The sequence below is a fragment of the Mesoplodon bidens genome, assembly GCF_964165515.1.
Source record: "Mesoplodon bidens genome assembly, chromosome: 8".
Classification (NCBI taxonomy): Eukaryota; Metazoa; Chordata; class Mammalia; order Artiodactyla; family Ziphiidae; genus Mesoplodon; species Mesoplodon bidens.
The window spans coordinates 24,573,748-24,591,834 of record NC_138165.1 but is presented as its reverse complement, the minus strand read 5'-3'; the positions used below and the strand labels follow the sequence as shown (position 1 = coordinate 24,591,834).

Here is an 18,087-nt window from a genome sequence, read left to right as displayed (position 1 = left end):
CATTTAAAGAATAAAACAGACTCTACTACTAGGAAAGACATGTTACAAGGACACAGTGTTCCACAAAATTTTTGATATCAGTATCAAACACATACAGTAAACGTTTATATTGTGTGTAACTATTATGCCAGGGTTTTTTATGTCACACATCAAAACAGTTTTCTATTAGAAGGAAATGGAATTTCTGTCTTGATTTAGAAAGTTTCTTTCTTACAATGTGCTTTCAAGAGCTCTCTGAGGGGTGACATAAGGGGGCTGGCTGATTTCACACCGGAGGGCTGTTTCAGATACAAACCCAAGAACAGTGACAAATGCTTTGGAAGAATAATAAAGAGGGGAGATTGTCCTCAGCAACTCAGGTGGGTGTGGGGAAAGAAGGTGAGGTAGTTTGGGTGTGTGGGGCAAAAGGCCTTAAAATTCATAAGGAGTGCTTAGATTTTTCTTCTAAGTAGATAAAGGAGTTGTGTAGCGTTCACACCTGGGGTTTGAATCCTGGCTCTGTCCTGTGCTAATCGGATGCCCTTGGGGTAGCCACACAGCTGAGTTTCAGTTTTACTTGCAAGCAACAGGGGGCAGGAACACCATCCAGTGGAGCCCCCAGAGTTGTGCCGGGGGTCAGAGCAAACTGAGGTCTGAGTAGCCCTTCGCGATACAGGTGTATGTCAAGTGCCTTCCAGGTTAGTGGCGATCTGACTTATCTCTCTGGGGAGGAAACCTCTGCCCCACCAAAGAAGAACCTGTAAGCTCCCTCAGACAATTTTCATGATCTGCCCTGAATCCCCCATTCCCATGGAAGAGATCTAGAGTCTTTTCAGGCTTCTAACATGAAAGTTTGTAAAAACCAGTGTAATTCTCACAGCTGTTCTCTACATGAGAGCTTGAGCTGACCCGTGAGAAATCAGGGCTCCATGGAACTAACCACAAAAATTCTCAACACAAGCTCTGAAGGGGAAACTGAAAGTTAGAACAAAGAAAGTTTGTACTTGTGAAATTTCAAAATCAGAAAGCAAATCAGTGTTACTAAGGAAGTGATGTTATTATTGAAAGATTAACACAGCATATGGTTTTTAAGAGAGAAAAGTAAATGACAGAAATAGCCTATCTTTTCTAAAAAATGGTAATGCCAACACTTAAAATCTGTTAAGAATTCCCTTCTTTAAAAAAAAAAGTGTAAATTACAGGTATGATTTTTGCACCATAAATAAAATTTGGCAAATGAGCCTTTGCTTTTTCTCATTTTCATCTTAACTAAAACTTAAAAAATAACTTTTTGATCTAAAATAGTGCTCCTTAAAGTATAATCTGTGAACCCGTGCCAGTTTGCAAACTGCTTATTAATGGCCTGTCACAGGATAAGGACAGAAATTGAGAGTAAGAATTTATATATTTTATAGCATTCTGACAGAGTAATCTTCACGCTTGCTGAATCTAATAACAAATAGTTGGTCTTGTTTTTTCAATTTTATTTTTCTAGTTATTTTTATCTTATTTTACAAAAGTACTGGTCCGTATCTAGGAGAACTGGTATAAGCCTTACTTTGGAAAATACATTGCAGAGATGCTTCTGATGGTAGAAGTCATAAACAACCTATGTTAGAGAAGAGTTCAGAATTCTTGTGAGTGTATTAGCCATGGAGAGAGGCCAGGGAGAAATAGTTCATAAAATGCATTCAAGATACTCAGCAGAAAAAACAGGAGATGTGATTACCAAGAAGAGGCGATTTGTCAGGTTACAAATGCACGCCGTCATACTTACTGGCAGACTCTATAAACTTAGGGTAGGCGTCGTATGTGATGAGTGGAATTGGTAAATCTCTGAAGTACAGTTTCAGTGCACCGGTGATAATGTTGATATCTTCATACATGTTCACAGAAATATCTGCTTTCTCACCATCTTTGAAGGATGTTAAAAGAAGTAAATATCTGGATTCATAGCACTTTTAACAAATAACATTTTTGTATACTGTTTTTAAAGATGAGCAATGCTTCAGTTTTTAACATCAAATTCACTGTGCTGAAATATATATATATTTTTCTGTGAAAGAATCAATTTTTTTGAATTTTATATTCTGAAGTTACTTATTTTTCCATGTTTAATGATGGAGGGGAAAAGTAGGAGATGACTGAGGTTAACAGAAATATTTTTAAATTTCATGAGTACTTGAGAATTCCTAGGGGAATAATGTGGGGTTACTTTATTTTCCTTTTTAAAATAAACACAGAGAATGTGAAAAATAACAGCTGAGGTCCTCCCAACTGACAAACGACCCAGCACAAGAGGCCACCTTTGATTCACTCCAGGTTCCCACACCTAACGTTAGATCTTGCCTGAGCCCTGGGGGTAGGAGAGGTAGTGAGAAGTGAAAAAGCAAAACAAAACTTTAGAGTGTTGAGATAACAAGAGAAAAAATTATAAAACAGAGGAAATTTTAGAGTTGCTGGGCCTTATGACTCTGAAGCAAAGCTGGCCTTCTTCCCTTCTGCCCTCCCCCTGCACTTAGTACTTTGTTAAAACAGCTGAATTTTCATCTACTAAAGACTTAATTAGTGTCTACTCTGAGCTAGATCTTATACTAGATTTCTTTTATTCCATTTAGCTTATGAAAGATTTTTAATGATTAAAAAGCAGCCTCTTAGATTTGGTAGTGTATATATGTCCATGCCACTCTCTCACTTTGTCCCAGCTTACCCTTCCCCCTCCCCGTGTCCTCAAGTCCATTGTCTACGTCTGAGTCTTTATTCCTCTCTTGCCCCTAGGTCCTTCAGAAACTTTTTTTTTAGATTCCATATATATGTGTTAGCATACAGTATTTGTTTTTCTCTTTCTGACTTACTTCACACTGTATGACAGTATCTGGGTCCATCCACCTCACTACAAATAACTCAATTTCATTTCATTTTATGGCTGAGTAATATTCCACTGTATATATGTGCCACATCTTCTTTATCCATTTATCTGTCGATGGACACTTAGGTTGCTTCCATGTCCTGGCTGTTGTAAACAGAGCTGCAATGACATTGTGGTGCATGACTCTTTTTGAATTATGGTTTTCTCAGGGTCTATGCCCAGAAGTGGGATTACTGGGTCGTATGGTAGTTCTATTTTTAGTTTTTTAAGGAACCTCCATACTGTTCTCCATAGTGGCTGTATCAATATACACTACCAAATGTAAAATAAATAGCTAGTGGGAAGCAGATGCACAGCACAGGGAGATCAGCTTGGTGCTTTGGGTCCATCTAGAGGGATGGGATAGGGAGGGTGGGAGGGAGACGCAAGAGGGAGGGGAGGGCTTCCCGGGTGGCTCAGTGGTTGAGGGTCTGCCTGCCGATGCAGGGGACACGGGTTTGTGCCCCGGTCCGGGAGGATCCCACATGCCGCGGAGCGGCTGGGCCCGTGAGCCATGGCCGCTGAGCCTGCGCATCTGGAGCCTGTGCTCCGCAACGGGAGGGGCCACAACAGTGAGAGGCCCGCATACCGCAAAAAAAAAAAAAAAAGAGGGAGGGTATATGGGGATATATGTATATGTATAGCTGATTCACTTTGTTATACAGGTTGCTACCTTTCAGAGAAAAAGAAATGCCTAACATTCAATCTGGCGTAGATTCAGGGTTGTTCCTGATGCCATTACTTCATGTCATTTTCTTCAATCTTATCAAATATGTGGGCTGACCTAGATTTCCTCCTACTGGGTTGGTAATAATATCTCATTTATTTTGTCTTCTGTCTCTGTTGGCTGTAAGAGGTCTGTGATGGGAGGGGAGTGTAATGGAACTAGAAATATGTGCTTGCAAAGGAAAGAGGCTCTTTACGATCACAACTCCTATTCTGTTTCACTTCCTGTATTCAAGTTTACAGTTCCTTGGTACCACCTATTCCAGTGCTCAAAACAAAGACAAATTGGAGAACCATGGCAAGAAACCTTAATTTAAACGTTAGTTAAAAGAAAAGAAGTCCCATTGAGCTTTTCTTTGGCTGGGTCCTTCCTCCCACAGTGGGAGGTCTGATGCCAGAAGGTCCCCAGTTCCTCTCAGATTCCTGCCCTGACATGAGCTCAAACTTTCATAATGAGATGCTGGGGAGGCATGCATGGCAGGCAGAGTTAGGTGGGCCACCGCAAACCTGGAAATTCTGAGATCTGCAATGACTTAGATTCCCTCCCCTACTATCCACCTCCACTGTTTTCTCCATGGTTCTTGGTAAATTTAACTGCTATGTATACATTTTGGTGAACGTGGACCAGGCTTGGATACTCAAATGTTGGTAATACAGTTAAATTTTATGCTTATTTCTCACCCTGAAATTTAACAGTTTAATACTTACAACTAATACAAAAAATAATAAAAATTATAAGCTAAGTTTTTTCATTTGGCATAATGATCATGAATGATTTAGAAAAATAATGGAAAGAATAACGTAAGAAATTGTGCCTTTTTTGGCAGAGAATTATTGTCCTAAGTTAATGAACCTGCTGGAAAACACACCTCTGTCAAAAGCCATCTTGACATCTTCAATTAGGTCACTAAATCCTGAGACTCGGTACAGTCCTTCAGAATTAAGACCTGTAGAAATAAAGCAGGGAAGCTAATTAGTTTCTTTGGAATTATGCCTTTTCTTCAAATTTTAACTTCTCATACTTTAGGCTGGGGAAGTCATGTGTCAGGAAGAATGATGAAATATACATGTTTAGAAACCTCTTCGCACTTTTCTCCCAAGATAAAACCATTTCACTCACAGTTCTTTACTTCTGACCTACCGTCAGTCACTTGAACATCTGTAATTTGGCTCATCATTTTGTCTAACGAGATCAAATACCTTAGGTCTTAGGGGAAATTATTTCATCACCGCCCTTACACCATAAATTCTTTTACATAACGGAAGACTAAGATAAACTATATTAATAGGCATCTAGCAGTTTTTCCCAAGTGGCAAAGAATAATTAGGGTGCATGCAGTTCTGGTGTTTGGTGTTTTGGCCTAGGATAGTTTTAAACAGAGCATTTATACCTTTGCTTTTTGGACCTAAGAAAAAATATTAAAACTGAAAAATGAATTGGTACCTACATATCAACTTTTACAGACAGGAAGCATCAACCATCAATATATTTTAAGCATATTTCTTATAACTGGTTAAATGTACCTTGGAATCATGCTGGTTAATTACCTGTTAACTGATTTCAGACTTTCAGATCATTTGTTATCTGAATCGTTCCCCCTAAACTGGCAGAAGAAAACCTGGCTGTGCAGTGAGTTACGACTGCCCTGAACCTTGCTGGAAACGCCTCACCTCGAGATTCAATCTCCCTGATGCACATGTCCACCACCATGGGCCGCTTGGTGATGTGGGCTTTCACGAGTGTGGTCAGGTCACAACTGTACACCTTCTTGACATGTTTCAAGTCTGGCTTACAGTCATTTGGGACCATCTTGGAACACTGCTTATGAACATTCAAACCACAGTCTAAAGAATAAAGAAAGGAAAAATTCATTATTATTTTCAGAATGTTGAGCATTCTGGAGTGTTTATTTTGGCAAGACACTCCAACTTGAATTAGTTTTAAAAGGGGACCAGCTTCCAGCCTGCAGAGTGGGGGAAACATTCCTCTCATTCTTCAGGAAAATTCTGATTTTAAGTTAGAAGACTAGAATTCTCGCTCATGTTCTGTCATTTACTTGCTGTATGATCTCAGGAGAATACCAACCCAGGCCAAACAAAATTAGTAAGTGTTCAATTAAATGTCTACAAAATGTAATATTACACCAACTAGCCAACTAAAAATTTAAAGTTCCGTTTCTTTAAAGTTATATAAAAAATTATATTCAATGTGGATATAACTGCATTTTAATAAATCTGATATGAGGTGGAATTGAACCTCCAAAAGTAAGAGTATCCCAGGGCCCTCTTAAATTGATGCTGCTCGTATTTGTATCTACTCCTAACTCTTTATATATATGTATAAGAAAATGAATATAGAATACATCTAGGAGCTAAAAATAGCCACAGTTATTATTTGTTACTACTATTATCAACAGCTTACTAATGCGAAGCACTATTCCAAGTGCTTTACATTATTTACAGAAAACTCTATAAACCAGGTACTTTTATTCTTCTCTTTCATAAACCTGATGAAACCAAGCATGTATGTGTTAAGTAACTTACCCATGGCATTTAGTACATTTGAGCTGAAATTCAAGCCTACAAAGATTGTATAGTCCACGATTTTAACACCTATACCATATTGCCTCTACTGAAGTTGTTCCTTTGCTTTGTTATTTTATTGGGTTATAGCTTCTAAGATGCCAGAACCCAAATATTTTCTAGTTAATATTTTGAGGTATTTTATTTTCAACAAGAAGAGCACAATGGCATTTTAGAAGAAATAGAGAGGAATACAAATCTTTTGCTAAATTGGACCTAAAAGACATGGACCATACCTGAATAATTTAACTAAAAATAACACCTTTATGTTTGTTTAAAATATTAACCATTTGTTTTTAAGTTCATGAAAACTTGTTGCTGACCTCTCATAAATCCAGTCCAACTGAGGTACACACAATTTATAGCCAGGTCTTAATGCATTTGAAAACCATACAGTCCCACGACCACTGTCTGTGGTCCTTGGGCAAGCTTCAGTTTTGCTTGCTGTTTGGGCAGAAATGGGAGCATAACATTTACCTTACAGAATTGTTATGAGAATTAATAAGCCAATGCATTCAAGGTGATTTGCATATTATAAAATGTTAGACAAATACTGATGATCATCATCATTATTATGACTTTTGGTAAAGCTGAAATCTAGTTATATATATGGCAGTAACAGTCAACAAAGACAAGGAAAATTAGCCAAAACTTATAAATAGAATTGTTCTTTCATTAAATGTGTAGATATTATCAACTTGAAAAAAGAACTTAAGGCTTGTGGTGACTCTAAGGGAAGAAGTCATGTGTACTGAGCACCTCCCATGTGCAAAAACAGGCTAGGTGTAGAGGGAAGCTGAGTCTTTGAACACGTGTGTGTAAGTGAACAGATGAACGTGTGTGTAAGTGAACAGCACTGGTGATGGCACAGCCCATGCTAATAGTGTCCAAACATCATCATCACTAAAGAAGAACAGGTGCTTCTTTGAATACGTAAAGGCTGCCAGGGCAAGGAGCTCGATCTGTACCATCTGAAGAAATGACCCAACACTGTTCTGTGTAGTTAAATAATGTCCAAATGAATACATAACCCGAACCCCAAATTCCTCTTTATTCTATATTAGATATAAATAAGATTTCTGATTCAATCATAAGGCAACTCAATGGCAATGGCCACTTAAAGGACCTCATTTCCCCTGAAATTTTAATGTTTTGTATAACTTCCGTAATTTAGAGTTAGATCTAGAATCTATTAGCTGTGTGATTTTGAGGGGGTTACTTAAACTTTCTGTGCCTCAGTTATATAAAATGGGAATAATAATAGTATTTATCCATTAATATTAGATTATTAGGTTCTATTATTATGTTAATGTGAGGCTTCAATGTTAATACACATAAAATGCTTGCACATAGTAAATTATAATTGTTTACCATGACTCTGTTATTATTTAGAAGAGTGAAACATTTTGAGAGGCCTTTCCTAGGTAGTGCCCCAGGGTTCACTGTAAGGCATTGTCATAATCAGCTTAAGGTCAGGAGCTAAGCTGACTTCTAGGCCAATTCTGTGTTCGTCAGATGTGAATGCCAGGTCCTGAAAAGGACTTGGATGCTGGGGTTATAGCTGCTTCCTCATCTACACTGTTCTTTATACACTTCATTTACATAAACGTACCTCCAAATAGGTACATCATTTTTCTCTGACTGCTTTCACCAAATCTGGGGAGTCTTCAGCCACCAGTTTTTCAAATATCTTCCACCCTCTCACTCTTTATCCTCTCCTGGGACTCCCAACAACACAAATGCTAAATCTTCTGTTACTGTTCTACAGGTCTCTGAAGCTCAGTTCACTTTTAAAAATCTATTTTTGCTCTCATTTGAATTGGATAATATCTACTGATCTATCTTCAGCTTCACAGATTCCTTCCTCTGACATATCGTATCTACCATTGAGCCCATCCCGTGGGTTTATTTGTTAATAAAATGTTCAGTTCTAAAATTTACATTTAGTTCTTTCTTATATCTTTATTTCTTTTCTGATATTTCCTATTTTTTTTCATTTGTTTCAAGAGTGTTTCTAATTGCTTCTTGGAACGTTTTTATGATAGCTGCCTTCCTTGTCTGATAATTCCAACATCTCTGTCATCTCAATATTGGCGACTGTTGATTGTCTTTTTTCATCTGAGTTGAGATTTTCCTGGTACTTGGTATGAAATGTAATTTTGAACTGCATCCTGGATATTTTGAGTGTTATAAGACTCTGGTTCCTACTGAAATTTTCAATTTTAGCAGGTAGTTAACCTGTTTAGATTTAGAATGCACATCCTGGCACACTTTCATAGGCTGTGTTTCAAATGTCAAACTAGTTTACAAAGCCTTTGGAATGCTATTGCAGTGCCATTTTGCCTACCAAACTTGTATGTTACTCAAATGGCAGGACCCTACCCTACATTCTGGGGAGGGAAGAGGGCCATATCCTAGTTATTATTGCAGGGTAGGGATGGAAGTCAGGGTTTGCCCACAGACCTGGTTGGGGAGGAGTGCTGTGCTGCATGGAACTGCAGGGTGGGCACGGAAGAGAGTTCCGATCATGGTCTCAGCTGCCTCATTACTGCAGGTCAGGGATGAAGACAGGGCTCCGCCCATAGACTTGGGCTGAGTGGGTGCTGCTTCTACTATAGGCGGGGGGATGAAAGTCAGGGTTCCACCCACAGTCTCAGCCAAGGAGGGGTTCCACTTTCTTCCTGCAAGATGGTGATGGAAGACAGAGCTCTGCTCACAGACTCACAGGAGAGAAGTGCAACCTTGTTACTGCAGAGTGGGATGGAAAATAGGGTTCTACCCACAGACTTCTGCTGCAGCATCTAGCAGAAGTCCGTGGGTAGGGGTAGCGATGTGGCTTTATCATGGTGTTCACCTGGAGAATGGTAGATACGGCTAAAAGACTTCTGTCTGGCTTGGGTGCCCTTTTCCCAGGGCTTTGGCTAGGAAGAGCCAGCTTTTCTTGGGATTTGTCTGTGCCTATTGGCATTTATGGGTTGTGGGTGTCTTTAATGCTCAGGCTGGGACACACAGGAGTTTCCAAAAAACCCCAAATCCAAAATACCACCAGGCAACTCGCTTCTGGGCTCCTTGAGTCCTGAGGTCCCTACTCAGCCTTCCTTCTTTTACCCAACTTTCAGTCTTTTGATAATTGATGTATATATTCTGTCCAGGGTCTTTTGTTATCATTATTGTGAGGAATAAAACATATTTATTCAACTCGTCTAGAACTGGAAGAACTCTTACATAATATTTTAAAAGTATAAAAGTCAGCAGAGCTTCATTATCTAAAAATAATGTTGATGTGGCTCATACTTTGTGTACATAGAAGTCACAGATCCAGCTGGAGATGGCTGTTAGTAACAACCTACCCCAGTGTCTTCTTTTCACAAAGACAATGAAGCTCAGAGAGGCTAAATGACTTGTTCAAGTTGCTCAGCCAGAAACTGGTAGAACTGAGATTTAAACCTTGGCTTCCTAATTCCCACCCTGTGCTCTTCCCACTGAGGGATATATATACCACTTTTCACCAGCAGTACACCATGTACGCTGAGTTACTGTTTTCAGGGTTGAAGATGAATTTGCTATTTTCAACCTCTTATTCAATAATGTATGTTGTACCTATTATTTGTTGTATATGCTTGAGTTTAAAAGGCTCTGCTATATTTTACTGTTACAGAAATCTATATGTGATTTGGCAAGGACTTTTAAAAAGCAGTGATAAAACCTACGCATTATATTCTTGTTTTGTCACATTCTTTCCTAAGTAAGTGGAAATCCACTAGAAGGTAAAACAGTAAAATTTGGATGCGTCCACAGAATATCAAAACATCTGAATGGCCCTAATGGTCTGATACTAATATTAACGTTTTTCCTTTGAATGTTTGCAGTTATCTCCCATTTTACACATCAGCAAATGCCTAATTTATTTGTGACTCAGTGAAAACTGGATAAAGAGATGACTGAGCTCAGATTTAGGTATTTAACAAGAAGGGAAATGTTTCCTAAACTGATATTCTTTCTTACATTTGAATAAGATTAAACTATGGGACAATATATTATGCTCAATTTTAGAAATAAATTTCAAAGCCCAAATTTTTTGGCAGGATTGGATATGAAGTCCTTCAAAAGACCAAAGGATAGGGTAAAGTCATTAAAATGAAGTATCGTTATACCCTTAAGTTCACAGTGCAATATACCAGCTCTGCGCTTGCTCTGAAAATTGCTGCTTCAGGGACTAGCAATATATCAATATTTCAGGTTGCCATTAAGACTTTATTTGGTTTTCATACTTATTTATTAAAGTCATATAACTCCTATATAGTTCAATTTCTCCCAGGGAAGCTCTACAGTATGAGTGAAAAAAAAAAAGTCCATAAAAGATTATTTCATTTGTTGCATCTCTTGGTTTGGTAGGTTATTTTTATGTTACAATTAAATCACATTGCCCCCTCCCAATTCTTCAAGTTAATAAGCACAGAATAAACACATAAAAGGAGGAATGAGAAATTCAAATCATATTTCATTCTGTCCTTATTAATCAAGTATTTCTATTAGAATACTAACTTGAGGTTACTTTCGGATTTTCTGGGCTTGATTTCTCTAAAAAACATGCGTGCTTTATATCTAAAAAGCACAGAAACCTATTTTTTGAAATAAATAGCTGATATTATTTATATTCTATTGATAGGATTAAGGGGTAATGTTAATGTGTGTTTTGAAAGGAAAGGTAATCATTCATTCTTTTCTATGAGTGTTCCTATTTTAAATTCATTGCAAATAGAAGTTTTATTTTAAAACATGTCTCTTAGCTGTCCCTACCTCCACCTCCACGCCCACCCAGGAAAAGTGGGACTAGCCCATTTCTAACATGCATCAGAAGTCATTATTTTCACAAGCAAAATTAAGAAGAATACTTTGTTCTTTGGGATATTTATGAAAACACTGCTTTCAATTAAAAGGAGCTACATGAAAGTCGTAAGCAAGTCTAACCAATTTCTCATTGGGTTACAAGGGCAAACATAACTTTTTAGGTACAATAAATCAGTAATTAAAATAGAAGAAATTACTTCCCCTTCTCCAACCTAAAAGTTAAGCACTTGTATACGCAAAGCAATAAATACATTTTATTATTAGGAAAAAAACTGCTGCTATTTCCTTTTGGGGGCCGGCAGCAATGATAATGATACACTGGAAAAATGAAGTCACTTTCATAAATAACCAACACTAAGTTGATGTGTCTGATTTACAATTATTATCCGGCTTAACTTCTTAGAATATTTTGGGAAGGCTAAAATGAAAACAATTCAGGAATGCTGGTGGAATAATGGTCTTTTTCATGAGAGAAATGTTTGGTGATCTTATAATAGATTACTTTAACCTATAAGCTTAAATTTCATAAAGAAAGGAAAAATGGTCTGGGAAAATTATTCCATCTGAACAACAATGATCCTTTGCACTTAACTTTTGAAGGCCACTTACTTTTTTTTTTTTTTTTTTTTTTTTTTTTTTTGTGGTACGCGGGCCTCTCACTGTCGTGGCCTCTCCCGTTGTGGAGCACAGGCTCCAGACGCGCAGGCTCAGCGGCCATGGCTCACGGGCCCAGCCGCTCTGCGGCATGTGGGATCTTCCCAGACCGGGGCACGAACCCGTGTCCCCTGCATCAGCAGGCGGACGCTCAACCACTGCGCCACCAGGGAAGCCCAGAAGGCCACTTACTTTGATCGTAAATATTTTAGTAGGAGGAGCACCACTCCCAAGCTGCAGTTAGATGGTCTCTTGCAACGTCATTTTACTCACTTTAAAGAAGCCTAAAGTAAGGGAGACTGTGGTAGGTGAGACGTTTAACGCCGACTGTGGACCCTCATGTTGTGGAGTTTTGGAAAGATCATGTCTGCAATGACTGCATCCCCATGACTGTCCCTGCTGCTCCCTCAGTTGTCCTTGTCAGCTGTGGGTGTTGAGCAAGCCTAGAGCTTTCAGTACTGAAGGGACAGCTTGCTTGCTATTAGCTGGATCAGTCTGATTCCTTCAGCTACTCTGCCACCAGCCTGGTGACTGGAACACCACCCAACACTTTGCATAATGTTAAAAAAAAAAAAAAAGTGGGTGGTGGTGGGATACAAAACTGCTGCTTTTGGCAAACATTCCTTTAAAAATTCCTGACAACCTCTCTTCTGCCTTGGTGGATTTTGAAAAAAGAAACCAGAACAAAGCAAGCTGTCTTAGTGATCAAAAGCAGATAAATACATCTCTTTTCTGACAGGCAGTATTACTTCCATTTTTCTTTGGAAGTAAAAGCTTTAATGCTTAGTGGCTAATGTATTAGTCTCCTGTTGCCGCTGTAACAAATAACCATAAACTCAGTGGTTTAAAACAATATGAGTGTATCATCTAACAGTTCTGGAGGTCAGAAGCCCAAAATCAGTTTCACTGGACTGAAATCAAGGCCTTAGCAAGCCTAAGACCTCCTTCCGGAGGTTCCAGGGGAGAATCTGTTTCTTGCCTTGCCTTTTCCAGCTTCCAGAGGCTGCCTGCATTCATCGGCTCATGGCCCCCTTCCCCCATCTTCAAAGCTAGCAGCATAGCATCTTTGCTCTTTTCTGACCTCTGCTTCTGTTCTTATACCTTTTATCTGACTCAGCCTCTTTTGCCTCCCGCTTACAGGGACGCTTTGATTGTGATTACACTGGGCCCCTCTGACAGTCCACAGTAATCTCCCCATCTCGACTTCATTAACTTAATCACAGAGTCTCCTTTGCCATGAGAGGAAACAGTCACAGGTTCTAGGCATTAGGAAGTAGACATCTCTGGGGAGCCAACGTTCACCCTACCACAGTTAGTTCTCTCTCTCTTGAAGTTCTTAATTCTTTGCATTCTGTTTTATATAAAGTAGATGGCTCAAAGGTCAGGATGAGCCACTTCCGATGAAAGAATCCCACCGTCAATCTAAATGTAATTAGTTGTCATAGAAAACAGAAGTAATTCAAATCCCAACCTTCCATATTTTAAAAAAATGGGTTGAATTCTTCTTATATTGCTCAGTAATAGGGTTCCAATCACACAGAATATAATGCTTTTGAAGACAAGATATAACATAAAATGAAAAGGCTTTTCTTTACATGGTTGACCTTTACTCAAAATAAAAAGTGGAGGCTATCAAGTGGGTGGCTATGGGATGGGGTGAATCATTTTCTTTCTTCTTTTCCTTCACATTATTACTATCATAAACATTCCAAAACATTTCTTCTAAACATGATTTGGGGTTGTAGCGTATGGCCAAAGATTATTCACATGTGCTGTGCTAATTCTCTGCTAATAGCTGACTCAGAATTTCCATGTAGATGGCCTTCACTCTTTCAAAATGTAAATGATAAACATCATCACTCTAGTAAAAGAAAAGCTTTTGAATTAGTGACAGTCTTAAAAAATGTGTAAGAAATGGTTGCAGTCTCAGCTGGTCAAGGCTATGTCATAAAGGCAAACCAGGCTTCTTAAGACGACCATTCTTTGAGCAGGTGATTTGTGCTTTGGAAAGGGTACTCCATTTGCCTTTGAAACACCACAACGACGTGGATGTTCTTAACTACGCGACTATGTTCCGTTCAAAGGCTTAACCACAACCTTCCTAGTGATGGGTCCTCATCCTGACTCTGGGTAACCACCAGCCAGAAGGATAATGTTGTCCTCATTTATTCTCTGGGCAGAGAACTGCAAATGGGGCTGTCAGCCCTCTAGGATGTTGGAGGAATTAGACTGGCTCTGAGCTGAGGCTCTCCTTGACGGACACCTCTGCACAGTTCAAAGTCAAGACGTGAGGAATTCATCCCCCTCCTCATGGCAGCGAGGTCCCTGAATGGATCTGGCTAGTGATACATGCCTGGAACCTTATCATGCCTTAGTGGTGCTAAGGGAGTTATAACCGAAGGAAGGGTGACTTGGAATGTGCACATGCAATGCATACCACACCTTGCTATTCAAAGAAAAGGCAATTTAGAAATAAGAAAAATCAAACCCCAGAAGTTTCTGCACATAATGGACAACAAAAATATTCCATTAGGAATCATGCCACAAAATAAATGTGGATTTTTACAGTGCTAAATTTGACAGAATTACTTCAGTTACCATTTTGAAATACTTTACTCTTCACATACATTTTTAGAGTTAAGCTTCAGGCAAAAGACATGTAAGAAGATACTTTTTAGTTTTACAATTTAAATACCAGAAAGAAACTTCTATGACCTAACATTACACATCTGAAATTTAAATAATTATTTTTAAGCCTATACCAGAATTTAGAGCAGTTTGAATAAATGGCCAGTACTCAGTATAGTTGTTCTATACAAATGAATTTCACATTATGTGAATAACTACTTATTTCATAAAGCATTTCAATAAATCCCTGAGTTGGTTATTTCTTCATGTGGAAACCTTCAAGTTTCTAAATTTAAATCTAAAATACTATGGTCATATTTTATAAAGAAGATAGGGCATATTCAAGATTTAAAAATGTCACAAACAAAACATTAGTGACTAAGTGGTTTTTCAGAATTTGGTAATCATCTTTTGAGATAAATTCACAGATTTTTAAAGCTTCAATTTGATTTCACAAAATTTAGTAAGGACAATTCAGCTTAACAAGTTATCTTTAAAATTCAGTTTCTAAGGCAACAATCATAGGTCCCTGTACACTGCTTTAAAAAAATCATTCTTATAAATTTAGTTGCTGCAACATCAAAGGCAAGGCAAATATAACTGCCTTACTTTTGTCTCCTTTTATCAGACTTTCTGAACAAGACAACTTCTCTCTTTTTAATGGACCAGACTGCTGCCCATTAAGTACAAGAAGGTGAAGGGCAGATAAAATATCAATAGTCACATTGGCTGCCTGAGAATCCAGCCTGTTGCATGTTAAGAGCAAACGGGGGTCCAGCCCATTATATGTGCAGAATAGCAAAGCTCCTCATGAGTTACTCCTTATAGCTTCATAACTTACACAATCAGGCGAAAAGGGAAGAGCTCTTACCTGCACATCTCACTCCCTGAGCAATGAGTCCCCACATGAAGTTGGCACAGTATTCACACCAGTGCGGCCCCCTGAATGTGTGGACCTGAAAAAGAGTAGTGAAAAAGTGGCCCGAGGGGAGATTACAGATGAGGAGATTATTTCCCTTTAGGGCAGTCATACACAAGCCATAGTCAGTATCAAGAGGCACAATATGGTTACAGTTAGAAAAACCCTGGTTGAGTGGAACTGCCAAGCAGTTACAATTTCCTTCAGAGCTTGATTTCCTCTTTGTTTTAGAAATGGTGATAAATCAAACCAATATTCTGCTATTTACTTTTGAAAACAATTTCTACAGTGGAATTTTCCAACTGGTCCCCTCCAGCTGGAAGCAGTCTCATCTGTGCCCTATACAAGTATGGGCATGTTCTGAGCACTACGGTGTGAAGGGGGGTGAGGAGTGATGGAGACAGAATCTGTCTGTAAGGATTTTGTCAGATGATCCATCTCCTGTCCTCTGTGACCACAGTTAGGGCCACGGGTGGTGAAGGTGGTATTTAGTGGCTGGTTACAACAGAATCATCAAAAAGGGCTAATATCTGCTCAGAATCATTTGATACTATGTTAGCAAAAGAAAATGAATATATTTTAGAAACTGCAGAAGCTACAGTTGATCAGAAACCCTGTTTGAATACAGTAATTATTCAGTCATCTTTCCAGCTCATAAAGGTTTTACTGCATTTGATTCTTTTATCCCTAAGAAAGGAACCTCCAAAGAAGAAGGATTCAAATGCCAAGATACCTATAGACTTTATGGATAGGAAAGAGAAGCCATTCTAGCTTAACCTAAATGAAAAAATATTGGTAGAATAGAGAAGCAATAAATCCAAACCCCAAACATTAAAGAATAAAAGAAAAAATATCTTGAATATTATCAGTAACACTTTAAGACTTCTGAGCAAATATTGGCTAAAAATGTACTCAAGAAATAAGTCAAAAGAAAAGGGAAAGGGAACAAGGAAGTTACTGATCTGTATCAAATTGCATTTACTTGAGATAATTTCTTACATATACATGATTTCCTCCAGCAGAAAACAGTAGTACAAGAGAGTGAAAATCACAAAGTGTGACGATTTGATTTCAACACAAATATCTGCCAAACAGCTAGGGCAAATAATGAAATTCACAGCTAAGACTGTCATTTTTACTACTGTTCTATTTATATAAGTGATTTTTTGTTTGTTGGTTATCTGTTTTATACACAGTAGTGTGTATATGTTAATCCCAGCCTCCTAATTTATCCCTCCCCCTTTCCCCTTTCCTCTTTGGTAAACATTCTGTTTTGGAAATAAGTTCATCTGTGTCTTTTCCTTCCTTTTAGATTCCACATATAAACGATATCATATGGTATTTGTGTTTCTCTGTCTGGCTTACTTCACTCAGTATGATAATCTCTAGGTTCATCCATGTTACTGCAAGTGGCATTATTTCATTCTTCTTTATGGCTTAGTAGTATTCCGTCGTGTGTGTGTGTGTGTGTGTATGTGTATGTCTTCTTTATCCATTCATCTGCTGATGGACATTTAGGTTGCTTCCATGTTTTGGCTATTGTAAATAGTGCTGCAGTGAACTTTGGGGTTCTTGTATCTTTCCAAATTATGGTTTTCTTCAGATATATGCCAAGGAGTGGGATTGCTGGGTCATATGGTAGCTCTATTTTTAGATTTTTAGGGAACCACCATACTGTTCTCTATAGTGGCTGCACCAATTTACACTCCCACCAACAGTATAGGAGGGTTCCCTTTTCTCCACACCCTCTCCAGCATTTATTGTTTGTGGACTTTTTAAAGATGCCCATTCTGACCGGTGTGAGGTGATACCTCACTGTAGTTTTGATTTGCATTTCTCTAATAATTAGCAATGTTGAGCATCTTTTCATATGCCTTTTGGCTATCTGTATGTCTTCTTTGGAGAAATGTCTATTTAGGTCTTCTGCCCATTTTCTGACTGGATAGTTTGTTTGATATTGAGCTATACGAGCTGTTTGTATATTTTGTCGGTCACATAGTTGGCAAATACTTTCTCCCATTCTGTAGGTTGTCTTTTCATTTTGTTTATGGTTTCCTTTGCTGTGCAAAAACTTTTAAGTTTAATTAGGTCTTATTTGTATAATAGTAAGTGATTTTTAATAAACAAACAAACAAACAAACTTACTTCAAACTTAAGAGGCTACTGAACATAAGACTTACCCTGAATGTAAGATACATATATTCCATTTAGAAAAACCATGCCAATTAATTTATGACACGCCACTGATTATAAGCTTAATCCCAATTTGAGATGTTAAAATGAAAAAAAAAAGCATATAGTAGAATCAATGAAATATGGTATATCAGAATTCGAAATACTACTACTGGCCAAAATATCCATATATGGTAGCAGTGAATAACCCAGGGTTCATTCCAAGCAGGTATGTGCTTGTGACTCTGATCACTGCCAAGTAAGCTCAAGTACAAAATGTTGTGTTGATTTTGAAAAGGCGGCCATAATCCCTTCTATGTCTTTTATGGAAAAGGGTCAGGAATGCAGATACAGTTGCTTCTGGATTGTTAATGATGTTCACAGCCTGTAAATTGAAAGCATTTCCTGGAGTTCCTGAAGCCGAGCTCAAGATCAACTTTCAGATAGTCTGTGATGTCTTTATTTTCTTCTGTGTTCCTCTGAGTGAATAAAACTGGATAAAGTATGTAATCTTGCTTTTAATCTGAGGCGAATGAGTGAAACAGATAGCACTGACTCATATTTTAAAAGTTATATAATCATGAAATAGCTAGAGAATTGTGAAGTTATTTTTAGGGGAAGTCTCAGGATAATCCAGTTTTACTTAACTTGGTAAGGTTAATAAACT

General features: G+C 38.2%; 1 protein-coding gene across 4 annotated transcripts in view; it reads right to left on the bottom strand.

Annotated features, from left to right (window-relative positions):
• CHN1 (chimerin 1) overlaps positions 1–18,087 on the bottom strand; it is a 196,247-nt gene that overhangs the window by 7,587 nt on the left and 170,573 nt on the right. For all 4 annotated transcript variants that reach the window (XM_081242992.1, XM_081242993.1, XM_081242994.1 and 1 more), the window contains 4 exons: positions 15,201–15,285; positions 5,285–5,458; positions 4,483–4,560; positions 1,757–1,894 (listed from right to left, as the gene is read on the bottom strand). In XM_081242992.1, coding sequence (XP_081099118.1) covers positions 1,757–1,894; positions 4,483–4,560; positions 5,285–5,458; positions 15,201–15,285 — 475 coding nt within the window. The remainder of the gene's footprint in view (positions 1–1,756; positions 1,895–4,482; positions 4,561–5,284; positions 5,459–15,200; positions 15,286–18,087) is intronic.